The sequence below is a fragment of the Solea senegalensis genome, linkage group LG11, assembly GCF_019176455.1.
Source record: "Solea senegalensis isolate Sse05_10M linkage group LG11, IFAPA_SoseM_1, whole genome shotgun sequence".
NCBI classification, from domain to species: Eukaryota; Metazoa; Chordata; class Actinopteri; order Pleuronectiformes; family Soleidae; genus Solea; species Solea senegalensis.
This window is the reverse complement of record NC_058031.1, coordinates 25610908-25632720: the sequence shown is the minus strand read 5'-3', so window position 1 is coordinate 25632720 and position 21813 is coordinate 25610908. Positions and strand designations below refer to the sequence as shown.

The 21813-nt window shown below is 45.2% G+C and overlaps 2 protein-coding genes across 2 annotated transcripts; both read left to right on the top strand.

Moving 5' to 3' along the window:
* Nucleotides 1-31: 31 nt before the first annotated feature.
* Nucleotides 32-13598, top strand: adnpb (activity-dependent neuroprotector homeobox b). Its single transcript, XM_044038395.1, has 4 exons — nt 32-502; nt 5933-6049; nt 7780-7872; nt 8968-13598. Exons 2-4 carry the CDS (start codon nt 5942-5944, stop codon nt 11974-11976), a joined length of 3210 nt encoding a protein of 1069 aa, XP_043894330.1. The 5' UTR covers nt 32-502; nt 5933-5941; the 3' UTR covers nt 11977-13598.
* Nucleotides 13599-18103: 4505 nt separating this feature from the next.
* On the top strand, nt 18104-19549 carry LOC122776889 (homeodomain-interacting protein kinase 3-like). Its single transcript, XM_044037657.1, has one exon. The coding sequence runs from the start codon at nt 18104-18106 to the stop codon at nt 19547-19549; it is 1446 nt and encodes a 481-aa protein (XP_043893592.1).
* The last annotated feature ends 2264 nt before the right edge of the window (nt 19550-21813 follow it).

The window sequence follows — 21813 nt, the reverse complement described above, 5'->3', positions numbered from 1 at the left end:
ACTTCCGCCCCTTTTATTTGCGCCATTTTGGAGAAGGCAGTTTCTGGGGCTGGATGTGTATTGTCTGTCAGAGAGGCTGCCAGGCACTCACACACACATTTACACACGCACACACACTTACGGCGTTTTATTTAAAAAGAGCGGCTTCGCCGGACGTCGCTGCCCACACACACACACACACACACAGCAGGACATGTGTCCGCCCTCAGACCTCCACGGTATGGAGGCGGTGAGTGTGTGATGAGGAGGCTCCGTGGGTTCCTGTGTCCGTTTTGCCGACCACGGGGAAGAGGAGGATACGAGCCGCTGTCGGCACGGGGACAGTCGTGTTTCTGAGGAGTGAGGCGACCACGGTGGCTCGTGTCTCTCCACATTTATCCACCTGGACGGACAAACACCTCTGGAAAAACAGTTGACAGTGAGTGAGTGTCCACTCGTGTCGTGTCCGTCATCCTGACGTGACACATTCCACTCGGGCGGGAGCAAGTGGACGTGAAAGCAGGTAAAGTTATCTCGAGGCACGAATATGACCCGTTCTAACATCACATCCCTTTAAACAGAGTTAGCTGATGCTACACACACACACACACACACACACATACACACAGACAGAGAGGGCTAACACTCGGGTTTGTCATAAACTGAAGTTTAACGACTTGTAACGTGGGTTATTTCACGACAGCACCTGTTTAAAGACAGTAAATAACACACGCGAATGTTCTCCGTGGTGAATGTAGGCAAACTAGTGTTTGTTTGTTTTTAGTTCCCTTTGTTTTTTTCCAATAGTCAGTGTTGTTGTTGCTAGTTTAGCATGCTAACTCAGAGCGCCCGCTCATTCAGTCTTTTGTCACGCTGCTAACGCCATCGATCCGCGATCACATGTCGATCAGATCGATTGACAGTCACGTCACCCTCGTCACTGACCCCACGGATGAATATTTTGTTCCCACGGAACCAGAGTGAAGATGAGGATGAAGAAGAGGAGGGCACAGGGGCACTTAAGCTGACATATGACATGTGATTCCTACAAACATAATCTTAATTAATCCGGACTTTAGTAAACATAAACCATTCAGGTGTGAATGTGATCGGGATTATAATTGTAGAGGAGTAAGTGTCCGGTGATTAAAAACACACACGATATAGTCTGTCCATATCTGTCAGTAAGAAATTGCAGATGAATCTAAACCTAAAATTAAATGATGTTCTTCAATGTCTTATTTGGTCCACAATTTACTAGCTTTACTGATTTCCTCAGAAAAACATACTCTAAAACCTATGGTTCTCAAACTGTGGTGCATGTACCACCAGTGGTACGTAAGCTTCCTGTGGTGGTACTTGGATGAAAATCAGAAATACAAAGTTCTACTGTATATACCAGGTAATAAAATAATAATACTAATTTGGGACACCTTACATCTTGCTCCGTCTTAATCTAATTTCTGAGCCTAGTACAAATCGCAAAGTTTTAGTTTGTAAGACTGAAACTAATAATTATTTTCATAATTGATTAGTTTACCTGTTGATCGGTTCCCAAACCTTGAAATGATGATGTCACAAATGACTCAGTTTTGATGATGATTTCTTTGTTTTTGGAGCAAAGACACCAAATATTATCCACATTTAATAAGAAGCTTAATCAATGAATCCACGATCAGAATCGATGACGATTAATAACTGATTAGTTGTTTCGGCCCGAGTAGTTTGATCCTAGAATGAAGGTTCTTTTGTTTTGTTTTTTATTCCTTCACTTTCTGACAATATGGTGGCCCTAGTATGCTTTACACAACATAAAGATCCACCATGGAAGAATTAGTGACACCTAATGGTGAGACTGCAGATTGCCTCAGTGAACTACGGTGACCTACACATTCCATAAAAGCATGTAAACACACTTCCACAACAAGTGTTTATTTGTTGTTTTTGTTGAGTTGAGTTTAGTTTTTGGTTATATTGCATTTATTTTGCTTGCATGCATTAGCTGTGCTTTGTGACCCCAAAGCAGAGAGACATTCACACCATATTCTTGAGGGTGTATTTTTCATAAATCATGTCATTATGGCGTTTTTTGTGTGTTTTCTTGTATCGTGCAGCACACACACACACACACACACACACACACACACACAGAGCTTGTCCACCTGTATTGCTGAGGACTGTACACAGTTGAGTAACTCAGGTGTTAACTAGTTTCAAACTTTTCTGGTGTTTTTGTGAACATGGGTGTTAGGACATGTCTCTCTCTCTCACACACACACACACACACAGAAAGAAGGTGTACATGTGTGTGTGTGAGCGTCGGTCATGGGTCTGGACACAGGTCTGTGTGTCCCAGTGGAGCAGGAACCAGTGAGTGGCTGAAGGTTTGTGGGCCTACCTCGTTGTTTCAGTTTCACACCACATGTAGAAAGAAGGAAACATGTTTTTTTGTGCCAGCAGCTCTCAGCAGAGCAGAGCTGAGTCTCCTATCGCCTTTCCTCCCTCTCCTCTTCCTTCTCTCCCTCCCTTCCCTCCTGCTCAGCCTCTCCTTGGCTTTTTTTCTCCCCTTCTCTCCCTTTCTTGCTCCCACACCCCTCCCCTGCATGCACATCCACTGCCCCCTCTTTCTCTCACCCTCTTCCATTTGCTCCCTCCCCTCTCGGCTTCTTCCCCTCCTTGCCTCACCCTTCCCTCCCTCCCTAGCCTCCCTCCCTCCCTCCCTCCCCTCTTCTGAGCCTGTCTGCCGACCTCCGTGCCTCCCAACACCCCCTCCACTTCCGTCTCTCTCTATCTCTCTCATCTCCCCCTCACACTCCTACCCTCACTTGTCACTCACTCACTCACTCACTCACTCACTCACTCACCCTCCCCTCCCACCCCCTTCTCTTCCTCCCAGCTCTCTCACCCCCTCAACCTCATCCTCACTCACACTTCCCCTCCCCCTTCCCTCATCTTTCTCACTCCCTCCTGTCCCTCCCCTTCCTCTCTCCCTGTCTCCCTCCCTCTCTCACTGCCTCTGTCCCTCCCTCACTCCCTCACTCCCCTCTCCTCCCCTCCCCCTCCCCCTCCACTGCAGACATATTGTCGAGGCTGCTGCTGACTCAATAGGAGGCGCCATTCTGTGATGGCATCGAAAAGGGGGCAGGCAGTGCATGCAGGGAGGCTTATATAATGGAGCTGCTCTCTAGCGCCACCCACCAGTAATGGGAGGAAGCAGAGCAGAGAGAGGAAGTGGGCAGAGGTGCGTGTGTGTCTCTTTCACTCACTCTGGTCTTTTTTTCCATATATATTTCTGATTTGAAGACAAACAAGAGGATCCACTTCTTTGGTTCCCGTCACCTGGCCAACAGTTGCTACACACACATACACGGGGGCAGGGGAGATGGCTCCCTCTCTGTTTAGTGCCTTCTAGAAGCTGAGGTGTTCACAGGAATTGTTCTGGGACAGGGTTGTTTGTAGTAATTGACCTGCCTTTATGTCCTCATGCATCATTGACCTTTGACCCCATGTACCGGCGCTCTGATTGACCAGCCTCGCTTTGGATTGAATCAAATTGTCTTCATTTCTTCAGGCTCAAAGGTGACGCCTCTCGTATCAAAGCAACGTTATTTGCTAAAACCCGCAGTGAGGACTCAATAAGCTGCTGAGCTGTGGTGTGTTATTGTGACGATGCGGTTCCCTGGTTTTCTAAAATGTGGTGGTGGTATGAGACACTGCTGTCACTGTAATCCTGGCTGCCCAACAGGTACACACGTGTAAACAGCCACTTAACAAAACGCTCACCCAATGAAATCTATGCTATGATAGCTTAAGAGAATGTTAGCCAGGCGTTGTTTTCGTTCCCCACGCCTTTGACTTCAGTGTTTGATATTCTTCGTTTGGATTTGTATACATGACCCAAACTTGCTGACTAAAGCAGCAGCCGACCAGTAGCTTCTGTGTCTCCACAAGCAGAGAAATGCTGATTTTCTCAATGAGCTTTGGTGAGTGTTTTGACCGACTTGTTGAAATCACTGACTTATTTGGAAAGTTGTCTGTATTTTACTAGAAAGCTGCTGTGTACATATACACACACACAGTTTTTCACCTATTCACTCACACGTTCATCATACAATCATACACATGCTGTCAACATTGGAACAACTCTGGATTAGGTGTCTTGCCCAACAATCGGAATATAGCGGTGTTTGCGTGACACAGCATATCATTAATACTCAGTTTCAAGTTTTCAAGTATTGTGATGATAATGTATTGCGACTTAAATATCCTGCTGGTATTGTGTCATTTTTTGAATTGTTGTCACTGTTGCATTTTAAGGTGGACACAGCTGTCGCCATCTTTGTGTACAGTTGCCATGGATACGGGTGTCTGCTCTTCAGCAGCAGTGCAGACTCCAGTAAATCCAGTTATCATCAACCAAACTCTGGCGTGTTCCTGCTAACTTGGCTACACTGCAGCAGCTTCAGCGCGCGTGTGTGTGTGTGTGTGTGTGTGTGTGTCTGTTCACTGCAGCACACAGCAGTGACTCATTCACCACCTGGATTCATTCATTCACTCACTCATTCACTCAAATACTTGTCAGTGTCTAGTGTTTGGTTGGAGAGGAGATGAAACATGACCAGATAACGATAATTGAGTTTTGCTGAGTGAACATCTCATTTGTGCGCTGACATTAATCGTGAAACACATTCAACACTAAAGAAAGTTCATGTTACATTCACAGCATTAATCAATATTCACAGGCCTAATCTGTTTTTGCTCATTTTTCTACTGTTTACATCACAATTATCACAACAAAATGAAGGCTGAGCTGCTACAAACTATTGTGCCGAACATTTCGGCACCTAATGAGTGTTTATTATTATCGCCATCATCGCCGTAACGGCTCCTGGCATGAATTAGTGTGAGGAGCCTGTTGTTTTGCTTCAGATTATTATTTTATCTGTGGTTTGTGGTTATTTTTGAGGGCGTTAACGTGCATAAAAACTCTAGAAACCTGGAACGGAGGTCAGGTCTGGTGTGAATGTGCGAATGTTTCACAAGGGCTGTATGTCACCCCCTCAGGTGAAAGCACAGGCAAAGTATAGACTCTTTTTTTGTGTGCGTGTTAAGACTGGGAAGCCTTTATATTTTATATTTGTACAAGTCAACAGTTTAGTTGTACTCTGGTCATTTCCTTCTCTGAGGACAGGGCTGTGCAACAGTCCCACACTTCACCCCTCCCTGCAGTTTCTAATGTTATTGTGTGTGTGTGTGTGTATATAGCCTGTATTGTATTGCTAAATTAACACTTTGGTTTTGCACTATTTACAGTTTTTGTGAGCTGCTTTAACAAGTGAATTTCCCCCTGCTGTGAGGTCAATACAGTTTGATCTAATCTAATCTAAACGGCAATGCAAACACAAGCAAATCCAACCAGAAACCTTTATTTTCATTAGGGAAAAAAGCCCATTTAAAATGATTACTGTGTGATATTTGTGCAGATCTTTGAGAAACAGTTTGTTCTCTTCAGTCTGTAGAATAAGATGTGTATAGATCAAGAATCATTCATCTAAAATTATATTTTGACAAACGTTTTGGCTTTAAAAAATATTGCAGAAGCTGATTTTGATTAAATGTGGTTATGTAAAGTTATAATCATAAACGTTGTAATGGTGTAACGGTTTCTTTTTGAAATGAACAATGCGATACCAATAAAAAATGTATTTGAACTTTTGAATCAATTAAGATTCTTTGAGGATCAGGATTTTTACGCAAATTGATGTATTTATTTGTTTTTTACACCTCTACATCACTTCTGCCACCCGGGCTTTTGTTGCTCTGCATCCTTCGTCGTCGTCGTCTCTGTGATTTGGCTTGATGACTGTTCATCACACACACACACACCTGTCCACAGTCCGCTGCTACACCTGTTGCTCACATGCATGTCCACTGCTGTGTCTCTGGTCTCCAGGTGGACAGCATGTTCCAGCTCCCTGTCAATAACCTGGGCAGTCTGCGGAAAGCGAGGAAAAATGTCAAGAGGGTTCTGGGAGACATTGGCCTGGAGTTCTGCAGAGATCACCTAGAGGTGAGCTCTGCACCCGCACAGTCCACATCATGTCAATATCCTCATCTCGAGGAGCAGAATAACACTTTCAAAGGGGTTCAGAAATGATTATGGGTGTGTCAGGAGTCTTCCTTTGAAAACATTGTGCTTTTAATGACCCTGTTAATTAAATAATTGATATTATTTTCTAATATTTTTTATTAAAATTCAGAAAGTATTCAGTTTAGAGATTGTACATGGTGTCCTCTCTCAGTTGGATCATTTTCTATGAAAGCTTTATGCATTAATATAAAAAAATATGGATAGAATACCACAGCATTATTGCAGACTGAGACGTATATATGTATGTGTGTGTATATGTATATGTATGTGTATGTATATATCTATATCTATATATCTCTCTCTCTCTCTCTCTCTATATATAGATAGATAGATAGATAGATAGATAGATAGATAGATAGATAGATAGATAGATAGATATAGATAGATACATATATATGGCTGTTCAAAACCGTTTCTCTGCGTCCTTCAGCAAGAGTCTGGCTTTTAATTATATTTCTTTATGATACTGTTTAGTATTTTATTTATACGTGTTTTCTCTGTTCTTTTCTCATCTTATCTTCCTTTAATTCTCCAAGTATTTTAATCACTCTAGGTACTTTAATATATTTGCTCTAATTTCAATACCGTCCCTTTTTATTAAGAATATGTTATTGTTTTTATTTTTATTTAAATGTGTTACTTTCATCCAACTGTCTCCTGACAGTTTTATCTCTTTAATTGTCTTTTTGATGGCAATTTCTTAATTTCATTGAATAAAGCAATGTATACATGTAGGAAGAGTGCTGCTTTAATAAAGTCTGATTGATTGTGTAAAAAATACTTCAGAAATTCAAGCAATATTTCCCTCTCGGCTACTTCTGTTTCTTCTAATTAACACCATATTTAACTCTTCTGCTCCACCGTAGAATGAGGTGTTTCTTTCTTTTTAATTTCCAATTCAATCAATTCAAACAACGTCTGGAGACAGTAATTGTCTTCAAAATCTTCAAAATTTCTGTATCTGTAAAACAAGAAAAGATATCGATATATAGATAATGATAAGATATAGATAATGATATCGGATAAATAAATAATGTAAAAGTCGGCGTGTGAATCGGATAGGTGTCGTGTTTGGCTCGCTGCATGAAAGGAGCATTAAGCAGTTGTATAGTAGCAGCGTCTGTCTTTTCTGCACAGCTATGAACTGGGTTATGATAGGAATCCATAAACTGTACTTAAAACACGTCCAGTATTGCGATCATCCTCATTGACATTGTTATACTGTAGATGCTCCACAGGCTAAAAAAAGCAGATGTCTGTAAGTCAGTATTTGTTCCTCTGGATTTGATAAAGACTGAATGAGGGTTTTAGACTAGATTATGTCACATTTGACCAATTTTAGTGAAATAACATGAGCATGTGAGAACCAAGAGCCCTCAATCTATGATGGTTCCCCTGCAGTAAGATTATTTAGGGACTGTATTTATTCTTCAGCCCAAACATAAGTGTGTTTTGTGTATATAATCTGCTTTTCTTGGACACACTGGACGATTCATAAGTCAGTGTTTCTGTTACCTCTGTTTTTACCCATATATAAACATCTGTCATCTTAAAATCACTTAAAAGCAAGAAAGGTCTGTAACTGTGTCTCATGCAGCTGTATAGATATGAATCTTTTGTATTTTGTTGTTGTTGTTGTTGTTGTTTAGGACTACAAAGACTTCACTCCTCCAGAGGTGTATATCAAGCACACGACCTGGGACGATGTGTGCATGTGGGAACCGTCGCATACCAAAGTCCAGGTGTGTGTTTCTCTCTAACACACACACACACACACACACACTTTGGTATTAACATCCATCCTGACCTCATGTGTTGAAGGTGACGTGTCGCCAGGACTCAGCGGGCGTCCTCTGACCCACTGCACCACACGGAAACCCAACGTTCCCACATACAATCTTTTGTCTTTTTTTGTTCTTTCATTTCAACAAATACACGAAACCCCCAAAATGACTCTAAGCTTTAGAGTACGTGTGCCAGGCCTGTATCTGCCGTTATAATCCCACCACAAATAGAAAAGACGTCGTGGAGCATGCGCGTAAAGGTTGAGCGGTGACAGACCTTTTGCAGATTCTCACTAAAACTGAAAACAGAAATACTGAAAATACGGAGTTAAGCCATTTAACAAAAGACGTAGCTCATTAAAGTGTATGATCTCTCAGGATTATTTATGACCATTTTGACCACTTTTCCAGCTTGAAACTGAAAGTTAACGGTTCGGTCTTGAACCCCCACCGCCGTCACCGTTACTGCACAAACGTCAGTTTTCTTAACTTTATGAACAATTTCAGTAACTGCTACATTATTAACAGTGCTGCTCGTGTTATGTTATTATATTAATGGCGTACAGCAGTCAGTCAGGAGAGTGCGATGAAATAAACGCTCTGCTCCGAGCGCTCCCGACTTTCCATTCTTTATTTAAAATGTAATAATGTTACAGTCACCGTTTGTCAAAGCAAACAGCTGAGTTTCTGATATTATTATTTGATGGAAACACAGATCCGTCACCTTGATTGGGTTTGAGTGTGGCTCTTTCTTTTTTTTTTTACATTATTACCCACGGATCAGAACACGGCGCCAACATTTAATCCCACATTCTGAATAAATCTGTAAAAATTTGAATTAAATTCCGAACAAAACGTGACAGCCCTAGTTGGCGCTGAGTGTTTCTGGTGTCAGTGCTTGTGATCTGATTTCCAGGACAGATGTTGATACCAGGTTTAAATGGGACCACAATCTGCTGTTAAAAAGTATTTGTGCAACTATGATTAAATGGCTTTAATTCTCTCAGACTGAGCTAAATCATTAATATCCTCCCCCCCTGTTTCTGTCTCCAGGATTACAGATCAAAGCCTTTCTGCTGCTCCGGCTGCCTCTTCTCATCCAAGTACTTCTCCGCATACAAGAGCCACTTCCGCAACGTCCACAGCGAGGACTTCGAGAACAAAATCCTGCTCAACTGCCCCTACTGCACTTACAATGGCAACAAAAAGACCCTGGAAACGCACATCAAACTCTTCCACATGCCCAACAACACGGTGCGGCACGGCCCCGGTGGGATGGCAGCAGGCGCTGGCGGTGTCATGGTGAAGGACGGGTTGTTGAAGAGGAGCGGGGACAGCGTGGAACAGGCTGTGTATTACTGCAAGAAGTGCACCTACAGGGACCCTTTGTACAATGTGGTGCGAAAGCACATCTACCGGGAACACTTCCAGCAAGTTGCCCAGCCCTATATTGTGAAACCGGGGGACAAGGCAAACGCACAAAATGGCGGCACAGAGAGTAATAACTCGAACAATGTGAACAGTAACCAGATCCACTGCAAGAAGTGTCTGTTTGTTCCGAGGACCTACGAGGCACTCGTTCAACACGTCATCGAGGACCACGAGCGGATCGGCTACCAGGTGACCGCTATGATCGGGCACACCAGTGTGATTGTCCCACGTCCCAAACCCATTCTCATGGTGCCCCCTAAAACTCTAGGAGACAGGACCATCATCGGGATGGGCCCTAAAGGTGCAGTCATGGCCACGACCAGGTCTCCCAGTTCACATCACCTGAGTCGGGTTGTTATGGCGTCAAAGACCGGCTTCAGTGCTCAGAGCCTTCTCGCTGGGTTGAAACACGAAGCGTTGGGATTAAAGGCAGGAAACACCCAGGCGTTCTCTGTCGGCGGCCAGCAGGTGAGGGTTAGTTTACCGGGGAACGCTCAGGTTTCTGTGCCCCAGCAGTCGCATGCAGCAAAGCAGCTTCTTTCAGGCAGCGGCCTGCGGAGTCCGCTCGTGTTGAGTGCCTCTTCCTCGCTCAAGTCCAACCCTCTGGGTTCACGCGTCCAGGCGGCAGCTACCACTGTAGCATCGCTCACGGCCAAAAAAGGCGGGTCCTCGGTCCTCGGCGCGTCTTACACGCAGAAGTGGAAAATCTGCACCATCTGCAACGAGCTTTTCCCCGAGAACGTGTACAGTTCTCATTTTGAGAAAGAGCACAAAGCGGAGAAGGTGCCCGCCGTCGCCAACTACATCATGAAGATCCACAACTTCACCAGCAAGTGTCTCTACTGCAACCGCTATCTCCCCAGCGACACACTCTTGAACCACATGTTGATCCACGGCCTGTCTTGCCCGCACTGCCGGGCGACCTTCAACGACGTCGAGAAGATGGTGGCACACATGCGGCTGTCGCATCCAGACGAGAGCGTAGGCCCGCGCACAGACTCTCCTCTAACCTTTGACCTCACATTGCAACAGGGTAATCCCAAGAACGTTCAGTTGATCGTCACTACCTACAACATGAAGGACGCGCCGCAGGAGTCGGTGGCGTTTCATGCTCAGAACAACAGCAGCGGCAGCTCTTTGTCATCAGCCTTGTCCGCCTCTCTATTATCAAGCAAGAGGCTAATGCCTCAGCACCCGCCCAAAGCACCTCCAGTGGCTGCTGACAATGTGCCAACAAAGAGTTCCCCACAGACATCGGTGCCCTACAAAAGGGATGTGGGCAAGACGCTTTGTCCTCTTTGCTTCTCCATCCTCAAGGGTCCAATCTCTGACTCGCTGGCCCACCACCTTAGAGAGAGGCACCAGGTGATTCAGACGGTCCATCCTGTAGAAAAGAAACTGACGTACAAGTGTATTCACTGCTTGGGGGTTTATACTAGCAACATGACTGCCTCCACCATCACTCTACACCTGGTGCACTGTCGAGGGGTGGGAAAAACGCAGAATGGTCAGGACAGCCGGGTAGCTCAGTCTGCCCGCGTCACCCAGGCCCAGAGCAGCGCCCTGAAACGGGCCGGCTTTAATAACTCAGACACGAGTGAACCAAAGCGAAGGAGGCCGGGGCCCCCCGGGGAGAGGGCCCACCCGCGGGACGTCAACGGATCATTTGTAGAAAATCCCGACGATCCCGTAGTTCTGGCTCTTGAACCCAAAGGACTTGAAAATGAGGCGTACGAGACCAGGAAGGCGTTCCTGACGCAATATTTCAACGAAGCGCCGTATCCCACGCAGCGGGAGGTGGAGAAGCTGGCAGCCAATCTGTGGCTGTGGAAGTCCGACATCTCCAGCCACTTTGTCAACACGAGGAGGAAATGCACGCAGGAGTGTGAAAGCCAGAACCCCAACGTGTTGCTCGGCTTCAGCATGCACGAGGTCCAGAAAGTGAGCCACGAGCTGGCGCTCGCTCCCCACGATGAGCCGGTGAGCGAGGGCAGATGCGGCAAGAGGCGGACGTCCAGGACGCGCATGGGCGTGTCGGAGCAGGCTCTGCAGAGACACCGGGAGTTTGTAGCTGCTAACGGTGGCGCGGCACCACCACCAGAGGAAGAGCCGACGGTGACTGTGGGAGGTTTTGCCCTTAAAACCAACAGTGCCAGCACAGACCAAGCCAAGACAATCAACCGCACCTCAGCACAGAAAATGCCTCTGGACCTCTCTGAGCCCATTGCTATTGACTCTGACAGTGATGAGGAAGAGGAGCGGAGAGACGACGAGGGACGAGAGGGAGAGGTACATCGCCATGGTAACGATCAGCTTGCTGGAGCTAAGGAGAAAGTGGAGCAGAGGATAGAGGCCAGGGTTATTTCAGATCTAGATGATATGTCAGACGACGACGAGGAGGACGACGACGATGATGATGAGGATGATGACGACGACGACGACGATGATGACGAGGAGGAGGAGGAGGAGTATGAAGGAGCACATGTAGAGAATGGCCTCAGGCCCTCAGAGGGCTCAGGAAGACCAGCTGCTAAAGGACGAGACACGCTGCCCATCATTATTCCCAAGTTTGTACCATCGTCTGCCAGAGGTGGGAGAGACGGGGCTCAGCTGGGGAAGCAGAAAGTCTGACTGCTCTCCCTTCAGACCTGGTTTTAACATCCGTCCTGAGTGATCCGGTCACATGTGGACGCTGCCAATCTGTCCACATTCCTGCATGAACGCAATCTGCCCTGAGGGTGGATTAGAGACCGCCTCCTCGACTGAAGACCGCAAACTTCTTTGTAGCCGCAGTATTAACACTGAGCGTCACATGATTGGATTTGCCAGTCATTAGTCGTCTTATTTCATGCTGCGGCAGCGCGATTAGGGCTTTAATTCACTCGGCTCCTCGTGACACACGAACATTACTAAAAAAAAAAACTAAAAAAACTTTTTTAATATAAACCGATGTCGGCTCAATTCAAACCATTGTCAAATGAGTTCAGAGTTTTGAGTTTAAGTGAATCCACGCAAGTTTTGCATGGTATCGGCTTTTTTAATCCACATGGATCCAGCGTTTTGTGTCATTTTTCTAATACGGGTCCCATTTAAATAAAGAGACCCTTGCGTTTTTTGTGTGTACAACCAATACACAACTTTTGGGAAAACGATTATGCTCTTACGCTTCACCCCACTAGAGATCATCTCCTCCTCTTGTGTTTGGAGTTTGTACACAACGAACGTGCAAGCTTTACGGTTTATGCTCCACGTCTTTGGTGTATATTGTTATGGCAGCGTTACAGCGCCACATAGAGGCCGGGCATTGAAACTACAGCATTTAAGGGAGGGTTCTTGTGTATGAAGACCTTCCTTGAAACAATGCAAAAGAGACGGCCTAAATCTCCTGTTTCTCCACAGGAAGGACACAAAGGCAACAGTAGCATCGCACTAGCAATGTCCCCGCCCCTGCGCCGCTGTATCACACAAACGCTCCCTCCCTCCGTCAGGTCTGATAGTTTTGCTCGACTGTCTTAAGTCTGTTTTAAAACAAGCAAAGTTGTTCAAATTGTGTCCGGTTCACAACGACCGAGCAACAACAGAAGCTTTAACAAAAGACCTCATGTAGTTCTCGTAAACAGACTCGTGTTTGAATGCAGGGCGGCGACGTGATGTGATCGCTCAGGAACGGATGTGATCGTCAGGTTTGATTCCCGCCAACAAATCTGCCTCGTCTAAGCTGAAGGACGCTGCTTTGTTACCCTGGCAACGGTGAGGAGAGAACTCTTATTGGAAAAGAAAAAAATACAAGCCATTCACTGACATTCAAAGGCTGGGCTCATCGTCGAGCAGCTGCGGCTGATGTAAAGAACAAAGTTTCTCCCCTGAGTCGGGAGCAAAGACGACAACAAGTTACACCAAACAAATAGAACTTTTCTTTTCTATGAACTTTATTACGAGGTTTGGAGACGGCGTCGACTCGAGCGTCGGCTTCAAACGACGAGCGGTCGCGAGGCCCCGACCTCAATAATCCACTGTTTTACGTATGTAGTTCTACCGAGAATAGGTTGTGTAAATTTTGTACAGTCTTTTAGACATGTTTGGACACACGTTGCCGTACATGTAACCATTGAATATTTGCTATTACCTGTGTGTAAGGTAGCCCTCATATGTTCTATATTGATATGCTTAATGATAGGTGTTGCATTTGGTGGCTGGTATTTTCATGTATGTTTTTTTTTTGTTTTTTTTTAATAAAAAAAACCCTCTCTTTTTTTTTTGCAAAATAATATATCTATATAAAATTGAAAAGCAGAAATGATTTGTTTGGTTGTTTTGGTTGTATTTTTTATATTTTTTAAATTGAATGCTCTGTGGAGAAGACGAGTGGCTCTGACAAAGCGCTTATAAAGGAGCATTTCATCACTTGACTGTACTGAACTTTTTTTTTTTTTTCCTATTTTGGCCGTTTTATCTTGTTCCCCTCGAGCGGACAACAAGCACCGTAAAAAAACGGCGTCCGGAAAAAGTGAAAAGCAAAATTTTGAGTTGTTTGTTAGTATGTGTTCTCTGAATTGTGTGTATTTTGTTTCTACGTTTAAATTTCTTTCACTTTACGCATTTATTATGAACAATAAAGTGCTGTAATTGTGCTTCTCACACAACCGAGGGTGACGTCTGACACTTGTTTTCCCTTTAAAATCCAACTTCTTTTAAGCGACTTTGCTACTTTTTAAGAAGCAATTAAAATATCGATTCAAAAATATTGTTTTTTATATTTTGAAAATACACTCATCCTCTGTGCTCCCTGTTTTTTTGTTTGTGGGCGGGCCTTAGGAAGCGGCCTGCTGATTGGCTGCTGAGTTTTGGCGTGACAGAGACACGGGCTTGGAGTCGCCGTCCATCTGGAACTCGGTCCCCGTCGACATCTGACAAAATAATTGTAAGTATCTGACGTTTACAGTCAAACGTTAGAGACCTAGAATTGTTCTGGCGGATGTTGACGGGGAAGACTTGGGGAACGAGTTCCACACTCCAATCCTGTGCCTACTTACGCCAATCAGCAGGCTTCCTAAGCCCCGCCCACAAACAAAAAACCATGGAGCAAAGGACAAGTGTATTTTCAAACAATGAAATCCAATTTTTTGTTTTAATGATTAAGTTGATACTTTATTTGCTTTGTGAAATGTGTTGTTTGAAAAATATTGACACAAAGCTAATTCCATAATTCCTGCGTGCAGGTCAAGCCCTCGCTGTCACTGATACTGCGGCTGCTAGCAGCAGCAACAGGTTTTAGCCCCTTTACAAAAGACTAATATCATAAAATCTACACCTGCTAAAGTCAACGATGTCTTAATATGTTGGACTCCTTTTGTTCCACAGAGAAAATCAGTGATTTTACATCACTGCTCACTGGAGCTCTTGCTGCACTGTTGCCTCTCAACATTAAGTTTATTTTGTCATTTTGTGACTGTGGTGTATGAAATGGTTTGTTAGGATTTGCCACAGAGACACAAACTAACCAAACAAAGCAGCAGTTGACCGGCAGTGACCGGCAGCGCCTGCATCGCCAGGATCTTTCGGAGTGGATCGCAAACTTCAGTTTTTACATTATACAGTATACAGCAACATAGAGTGACTTGACATGATAGGGGCCACACGGTTGGTGTAGTGGTTAGCACTTGTTGCCTTTGCACGAAGACCCGGGTTCGAGTCCCGGTTGGAACAAAGGCCTTTCTGTGTGGAGTCTCCATGTTTTCCCTGTGTGTGTGTGTGTGTGGGTTTTCTCCGGGTTCTCCGGCTTCCTCCCACAGTCCAAAAACATGCAAAACGGGGATGAGGTAAATTGGACACTCTCAATTGTCCATAGGTGAGAATGTGAGAGTGAATGGTTGTTTGTCTCTATATGTGGCCCTGTGATGGACTGTGTACCCCGCCTATCGCCCTATGTCAGCTGAGATTGGCGACCCTCATGTGGAGGATGAAGCGGTAGATGATGGATGGATGGATGAATGGTGTTCCCTTTTTTTACATCCCTTTTTTATCCCAACACCTTGATTGACTCGTCACATATGAAGCTGGAGACGAGTTAACGCGGGAGTTGTGTCTTCTGTGCGTGGACAAAAATAGTTCCAGGAGTATGCGACATTGCTTGGTAACCAAAAATAAGTTGGCCGCGCCAGTCGAGCCGTCTGTGTGAGACGAGAGTGGCATTAGGCGGCGGTGAATCTCTGGTGTCGCTGTGAGATAAAAACCCCATCAGAGGCAGCAATTGTGAAGATTCCTCTTTTATGAAAAGTGGCTTTAAATGAGAGCGTCGTCGCCCTTTTTCCCATGAAACGCAAAACACGATGGTGCTTTGTCGTAGAGCTCGCTGTGTTCCTTTGTGTTCAGGTCTTTAGACACCAAATGGCTCCTGTCTGCATGTTACCTGTGGTTAGATGAGGGAAAAGCCTTGGGTGGAAATAGAACACTACATTATTAACCCTTTGCTGAGGTGCGCTGTTAAATGGAAGCTCCCAGAGTAAAAGGGATCAATCATATCTGAGTCGCGCTCGTCTTCCAACCCCAGACAGAGTGAGGTCAAAGCCAACGTTAAGTAGTGTTTCATTAAGATCGCACTCTTTGCCGTCCGGTAATGAGGAATCTAAAATGGAGGGAAATTACCCCGGTGCAATAGAGAGACAGAGGGAGAGAGAGAGAGAGAGGGTAAGACTCTCTTTGGCTGGCGAGTCAGTGTTGCTATGCTGTTGTGAGCGAAGGAGAGGAGGGAGGAGAGGGAAGGAGTGGTGGGGGAGGCTGAAGGAGAGAGGGAGAGAGGCCTGGCAGACTGTGGGGGAGGCGAAGGCCTCATCTGCAGTGCTGTGTGCAGAAGGAGCGCCCAACTGCCTTTCAAAGGGGGGAGGAGAGAGGGAGGGAGACAAAACGGTAGGGGGGGAGTCAGGGAAGGGACAGGGAGGAGGAAGGGAAAGTCGAGGGGAGGGGAGAGGGTGAGAGAGAGATGAGGGAGAGGAGGGGAGGGGAGGGCTTGTGACAGCAGTGGTGGTGGTACAGAAGATGGCGCCCCCTGCAGCTGGAGGAGGGGAATGGTGAGGCCCCAGTGTGTGTGTGTGTGTGTGTGTGTGTTGTCAGACACAAAGAGACAAATCCACCTTTGTACTTTTACAGGCAGGAAACTCATTGGCTGAACTGGTCACAGGTCAGTTTGCCCTCACCTGACCTTCACCCCTGACCGCGGTGAGGTGAGGGGGGAAGAGGAGGGTGAGGCACACTACACTGAAGGGTGGGGGGGGGTGCTGTGAGGAAGGAAGAAAGAAAGAGAAGAAGGCACCACGTTGAGGGAGGAAAATAATGTTGTCTCTTGACAAGCGCCCCCTGTAGGAAACGTGCGTGGCTTTAAGGGTCATGGAGAACAGGCCGGGACAGTAACCGCGGCTCAGAGAGAGAGAAAGAAAGACGGGGGAGGGGGGGTAAAGACAGGCCTTGCAGACTGTGAGGGAGACAAGAGGCCTCTTCTGCAGTGTTGGCTGATGGGAGTGTAGGGGGGGCTGAGAGGGAGGGGGAGACAGAGACGGTTGCAGACTTATCTCATTACTAGCGCCTCCTGCAGTCAGAGTGGTTCACACACTCGCTGAAGGAAAAAAAAAAAAAAGATTCATGGAAACAATATGGTGAAGGCGAAGAGAAAAATGTGACCAGGAGAGAAGGTGAAGGGAGAGGAAAGTGTGGAAGTGGAGTCCTGAAAATCCACTGAGGGATTTTAAACTGGGTTCACTGTTGTTTTCTTCTCCAGTTGGACCTGGTTATTTTTGAATGAACTGAGACTGGGTGCAGCTGCCAGGCAGGAGGAGAAGAGGGAAAACCACAGAAAAGACACGTTGTGAGGGGGGACATGAGGACAGAAGAGGACAGATGATGCACTGTGGTGTTCCTTGAAGGGAGAAGCTGGGTTAGGGTTGGTCCCACTGTGGAGAGGGCAGCATTACACCACACAGTGTGCAGCCTGCTCGTGACTCATTAGTTCAAAACATCAAAGCATTGTTTTTAAATTCCTTTGAGGTATAATGTGATATCATAGATGTCTTATTAACTTAACTAAGAGAAGGAAATTATAATTGATGACAAACCGGCTTCTTTTTGGGTTCAAACACATTTGAAATGTAAAATAATTACAGCTTACAATGCAAATTCATTTTCTCTACATTTCTGATTTTCTGGGTTTTTCCAACATGTTTGAGTTAAAAGATCTCGCTTTATATTGAACTTTTATGTAACCAAAGTAAAGATATTCATTCATCCATGTCACTGTCTGTGAATCGCAAAACGCTTCCACCGGCTGAAAAACTTGGCAGGTGACTTACTGAAGGCACCAGTGTGTGCGGAACAGTGACAAACATCTCACTGAACTTGATGCTGAGTCACTTGTAACAGTTTCCTGCAGGCTCGGTGTAGTGCAGTTCGCGTTTGATGCGGGCTCTGCATTAGATTGCCAAAAACAAAAGCAGTGGTGACATCACCACTGTAAAAGATAAAAGCCTTCAAAGCATAGAATAAAACCCCATGAGGGAACAGCGTGACAGAACAGGAGTAGAAGAAGAGGACATGCTCTGAGGGGGGCAGCGTTGCACCCCATGAGGAGAAGAAGGAGAACGAGAGCCATCACAAGTTCAAAATGAGTGAAATTACAAATTTTACCGAGTGGCTGGAGGCCACTAAACCACTTTTACAATCATCTGGGTATGAAGTACAGAAGCTCCTGGGGTACAGCACTTACGGAATCATGTTACAGTGCATGAGATCAAACACCAAACATCTGGTGGCCTTGAAGGCCATACCAAAGTGTTTTGCCAACTTCGCTAAAAGAGAGGTGTACATACACAAACAACTCAGGGAACTTGTCCAAGAGGAGAACAACTTGATCAAAATTAAGAGGCGTTTTAAGCTTGATGGAAATATTTTTCTGGAATTTGAAAATCTGGATGTGGCTCTTGATGATTTAATCAAGAAATTCAACAGGCCACTGTCTCTGTCTGAGATTCAAGTGATCACACAACAGATGCTGGTGGCGCTGAACGCTCTCAAGCTCATAAGAATGGTCCACGCCGACATCAGGCTAGAAAACATCATGTTGAGTTTAGAGCCCTTTAAGGTGAAGCTCGTAGAATTTGGTCTGGCTCGGAATGTCTCCGAAATGAGTCGTGGCGATTCTTTGTATCGCCTCGAGTACAGAGCCCCTGAAATCCTGCTGGGCCTGCGTCTAAATGAGGCCGTGGACATGTGGGCGCTTGGCTGCCTGATGGCCCGAATGTACATTGAGGCCGACTTGTATTCAGGAGAATGTGAATTAGCGAAAATGGAAGATGTTGTGCTGTTGAATGGTCAACCCGATGATCGAATGTTGTTTTTTGGAATTCATACCAAGAGGTACTTTGCAGAATCGGGGACCGAACTGGAACTGAAAACAGACTGCGTCTGTTCGTTCCAGTCAGTTAACTGCTTTTCCTACGGGAGTCACCCACCATATCGTTACTCCTCGGCGAAACGGTTTATCAGTTTCAACGACATTGTGATGGCTCGCCCGGATGCAACTGGGCATGAGGACACAGAGGCCTTTGTTAGCCTCCTCAGAAATATGCTGCAAGTAGATCCAGGGAAAAGAATCACTCCAAACAAAGCTCTACGACATCCTTTTATAACGATGAAACATTTTCCTAGCGATTTCATTCCTCACAATTTAACTGTCGTTTCCACCAGTGAGAAACTACCGCCCACAGGTAGCTTAAATAACATGGTTGCTGAGTCATCACCTGAATCTGCTGGCCGTAATTCTAGAGCAGCCAATAAAAGCTCGGACGACTCATTAGATGATGAGGATGATGAGTTTTCATCTCACTCAGATGGTCATGTCTCTGGAGCGTCTGCAAACAGCTGCGGCGACTCATCAGATGATGAAGAAACTGATTCTGAGATGTCTGGAGCAACCACGAAAAGTTTAGATGACTTGTCAGATGATGAAGATTCAAATGCTGAGATTTCTAGAGCATCCAGAAATAGCTCGGATGAACCATCAGATGATAAAGAAACTGATGAGACTTCACCTGCCTTTGCTAGCGATTATTCTTATATTAGTAACAAAATTAGCAATGAAGAAGTAACCAAGGTAAAGTCTTCAAAAAGGATTCGCAGATTCCTATCACAGCTGTTCAAGAAGTTCAAGAAGAGGTAGGTCCCCCATCACGGCCCTTCAAGCAAGTGCAAACTCTAATTGATGGGATGACTCATCAGATCATGAAGAACCACCACCCACAGATATCTCGGGTGATGACTGCTGTTGTGATGTTTCTGGAGCACCTCAGTGTACCTGACTTTGCTAGTCGCGGTTCTAGAGAACTCAATAAAAGCTTGAACGACTCATTAGATGATGAGGGAACTGATGCTGAGTTTTCATTTCAATTGGATCAGATGATGAAGAAACTGATTCCAAGATTTCTGGAGCATCCAGAAATAGCTCGGATGACCCATCAGATGATAAAGAAACTGATAAGACTTCACCTGCCTTTGCTCGTGGTATTCTTATATTAGTAACAACATTTGCAATGATTCCTGTCACAGCTGTTCAAGAGGATTTGAAAGGTTCCCATCATGGCTCTTCAAGAAAGGTGCAACCTCGAATTAAAGGGATGACTCATCAGATCACGAAGAACCATCACCCACGGTTGACTTAAGTAATGACTGCTGTTGGGACATTTCTGGAGCACTTCAGCATACCTGACTCTGCAAGTCGTGTTTCTGGAGCATCCACCAACATCTTGGATGAATCTTCAGATTCACCTGCTTTTTAGTTATGGTTCTTAAATTGGGACCAAAATCAGCAATGATGAAGTAAACGCAGCATAATCACAGCTGTTGAAGAAATTCAAAGCATTTGACAGGTTTTCATCGTAGTTGTTCAAGAAAAATGCACCCTTTAATTGATGTGATGACTCATCAGATGATGATGAACCACCATCCACAGTTATTTGAGGTGATGACTGCTGTTGAGATGTTCCTGGATCACCTCAGCATACCTGACTCTGCTAGTCACAATGAGCATTGTGGGTGTTCCTTGGTTGGTTCCTTGGATCTCATCAGATCATTTGCTTCCACCAAATAGAAACCGCCACCCATAGTTGGCTTCGGTGATGACTCTGATGCTGCGACTTCACCTGCCTTTTGTCATGTTTCTGGATCATCCACTTGGATGACTCATCAAATGATGAAGAGACTGATGCTTGGACATAATCTGTGTGCTAGTCAAGTTTCTGGAGCATCAAAGAGAAGACTGAGAATCCAGGAAGAAGTGATGCACCATTACAGATGGCGACACTAAACCACCAATATCTTGGACTCTTTAGATGATGAAGAATTCTTTAAAAATGTGAGTGAAAATTAAAATGTGCGTTGACAGTATATTTTTGTTGCGTGTATTATTACTGCGTATATATACACAATCTGGAAGCTTCAAAGATATAATAACACACATGTAAACAACAGATTCCCTTTGTAGTTTTGTGGTAGGCTAATTATAGGGGGTCCAGGGGACAGGGCGTTGTTGTCATGGATACTGTTGGTCTTTTGAGAGGGATTCCACTTCACCAGGACGTTGTTTACTGGACGCTCGGTTATGACTTGCGACGCACCCATCAATTTACCAACCTTGGATGTCTCCCACTGAAGGGACACTAAAACTGACTCAAGGTTATGCAAGATGTTATTATCAGCACTTTCATACCCACTTGTTACCTTTGCTTTTAAGCTGGCCACACTTACCGTGCACTCACAACTACACAATGCTTTTACGTTTGACGGAGGGCGGGTCTGATTTCTGCCATGTCCTGCATTGTCAGGTGCTCTTTGTCTGACATGAAGCATCAGCAACGGGGAGAACAACCGTGTGTGAGAGCTCTGTTTGAGCTAAACCGATGAATGTGATTTGAGTGGGTAGTGCCTGTATTTGTATATTTGCATAACACGTTTTGATTTGCTGCCACTTGGAAAGTTTGGAAGCGATGCAAAGCAATGGACCCACATTACAGTTAGCTCCATGCTTGGAGCTGCTTCAGTCAAAGTGAACGGGAAGTGTTAAAGCCCCTAAGTGACCGACTGAAGACACAGTCACCGCTCCCTTTCGTCAAGGTGTCAGGGAACTACAACAGTCTTTATTTACCACAAGGAATGTCATTCTTCTTTGTTTGTGTAGTAAACGTCTGCTTCAGCAGAGTGGTGCAACATGGTTGCCTTTGTAAAGCAAGACCTTCGCTGAAATTACATACAAGGGGTGGGTCAAAAATATTGATTAGTGATATATATGATACGATAATTGATACGCCGGGGCAAATAGTGATATTTATGTCTCCTCACCAGCGGCATGCCTAAATGAACGAGGGAAACTTGGGTGAAAGTTACCTGGCGGAAGAATAGAGAGTTTACAGCGGGATAATCCCGTCCACG

Coding starts and splice junctions, on each gene's coding strand:
- adnpb (XM_044038395.1), top strand. CDS start 5,942: ATGTTCCAGCTCCCTGTCAATAACCTGGGCAGTCTGCGGAAAGCGAGG. Junction 6,050..7,779: donor TCTGCAGAGATCACCTAGAG/GTGAGCTCTGCA, acceptor GTTGTTGTTTAG/GACTACAAAGACTTCACTCC. Junction 7,873..8,967: donor CGTCGCATACCAAAGTCCAG/GTGTGTGTTTCT, acceptor TTCTGTCTCCAG/GATTACAGATCAAAGCCTTT.
- LOC122776889 (XM_044037657.1), top strand. CDS start 18,104: ATGTTACAGTGCATGAGATCAAACACCAAACATCTGGTGGCCTTGAAG.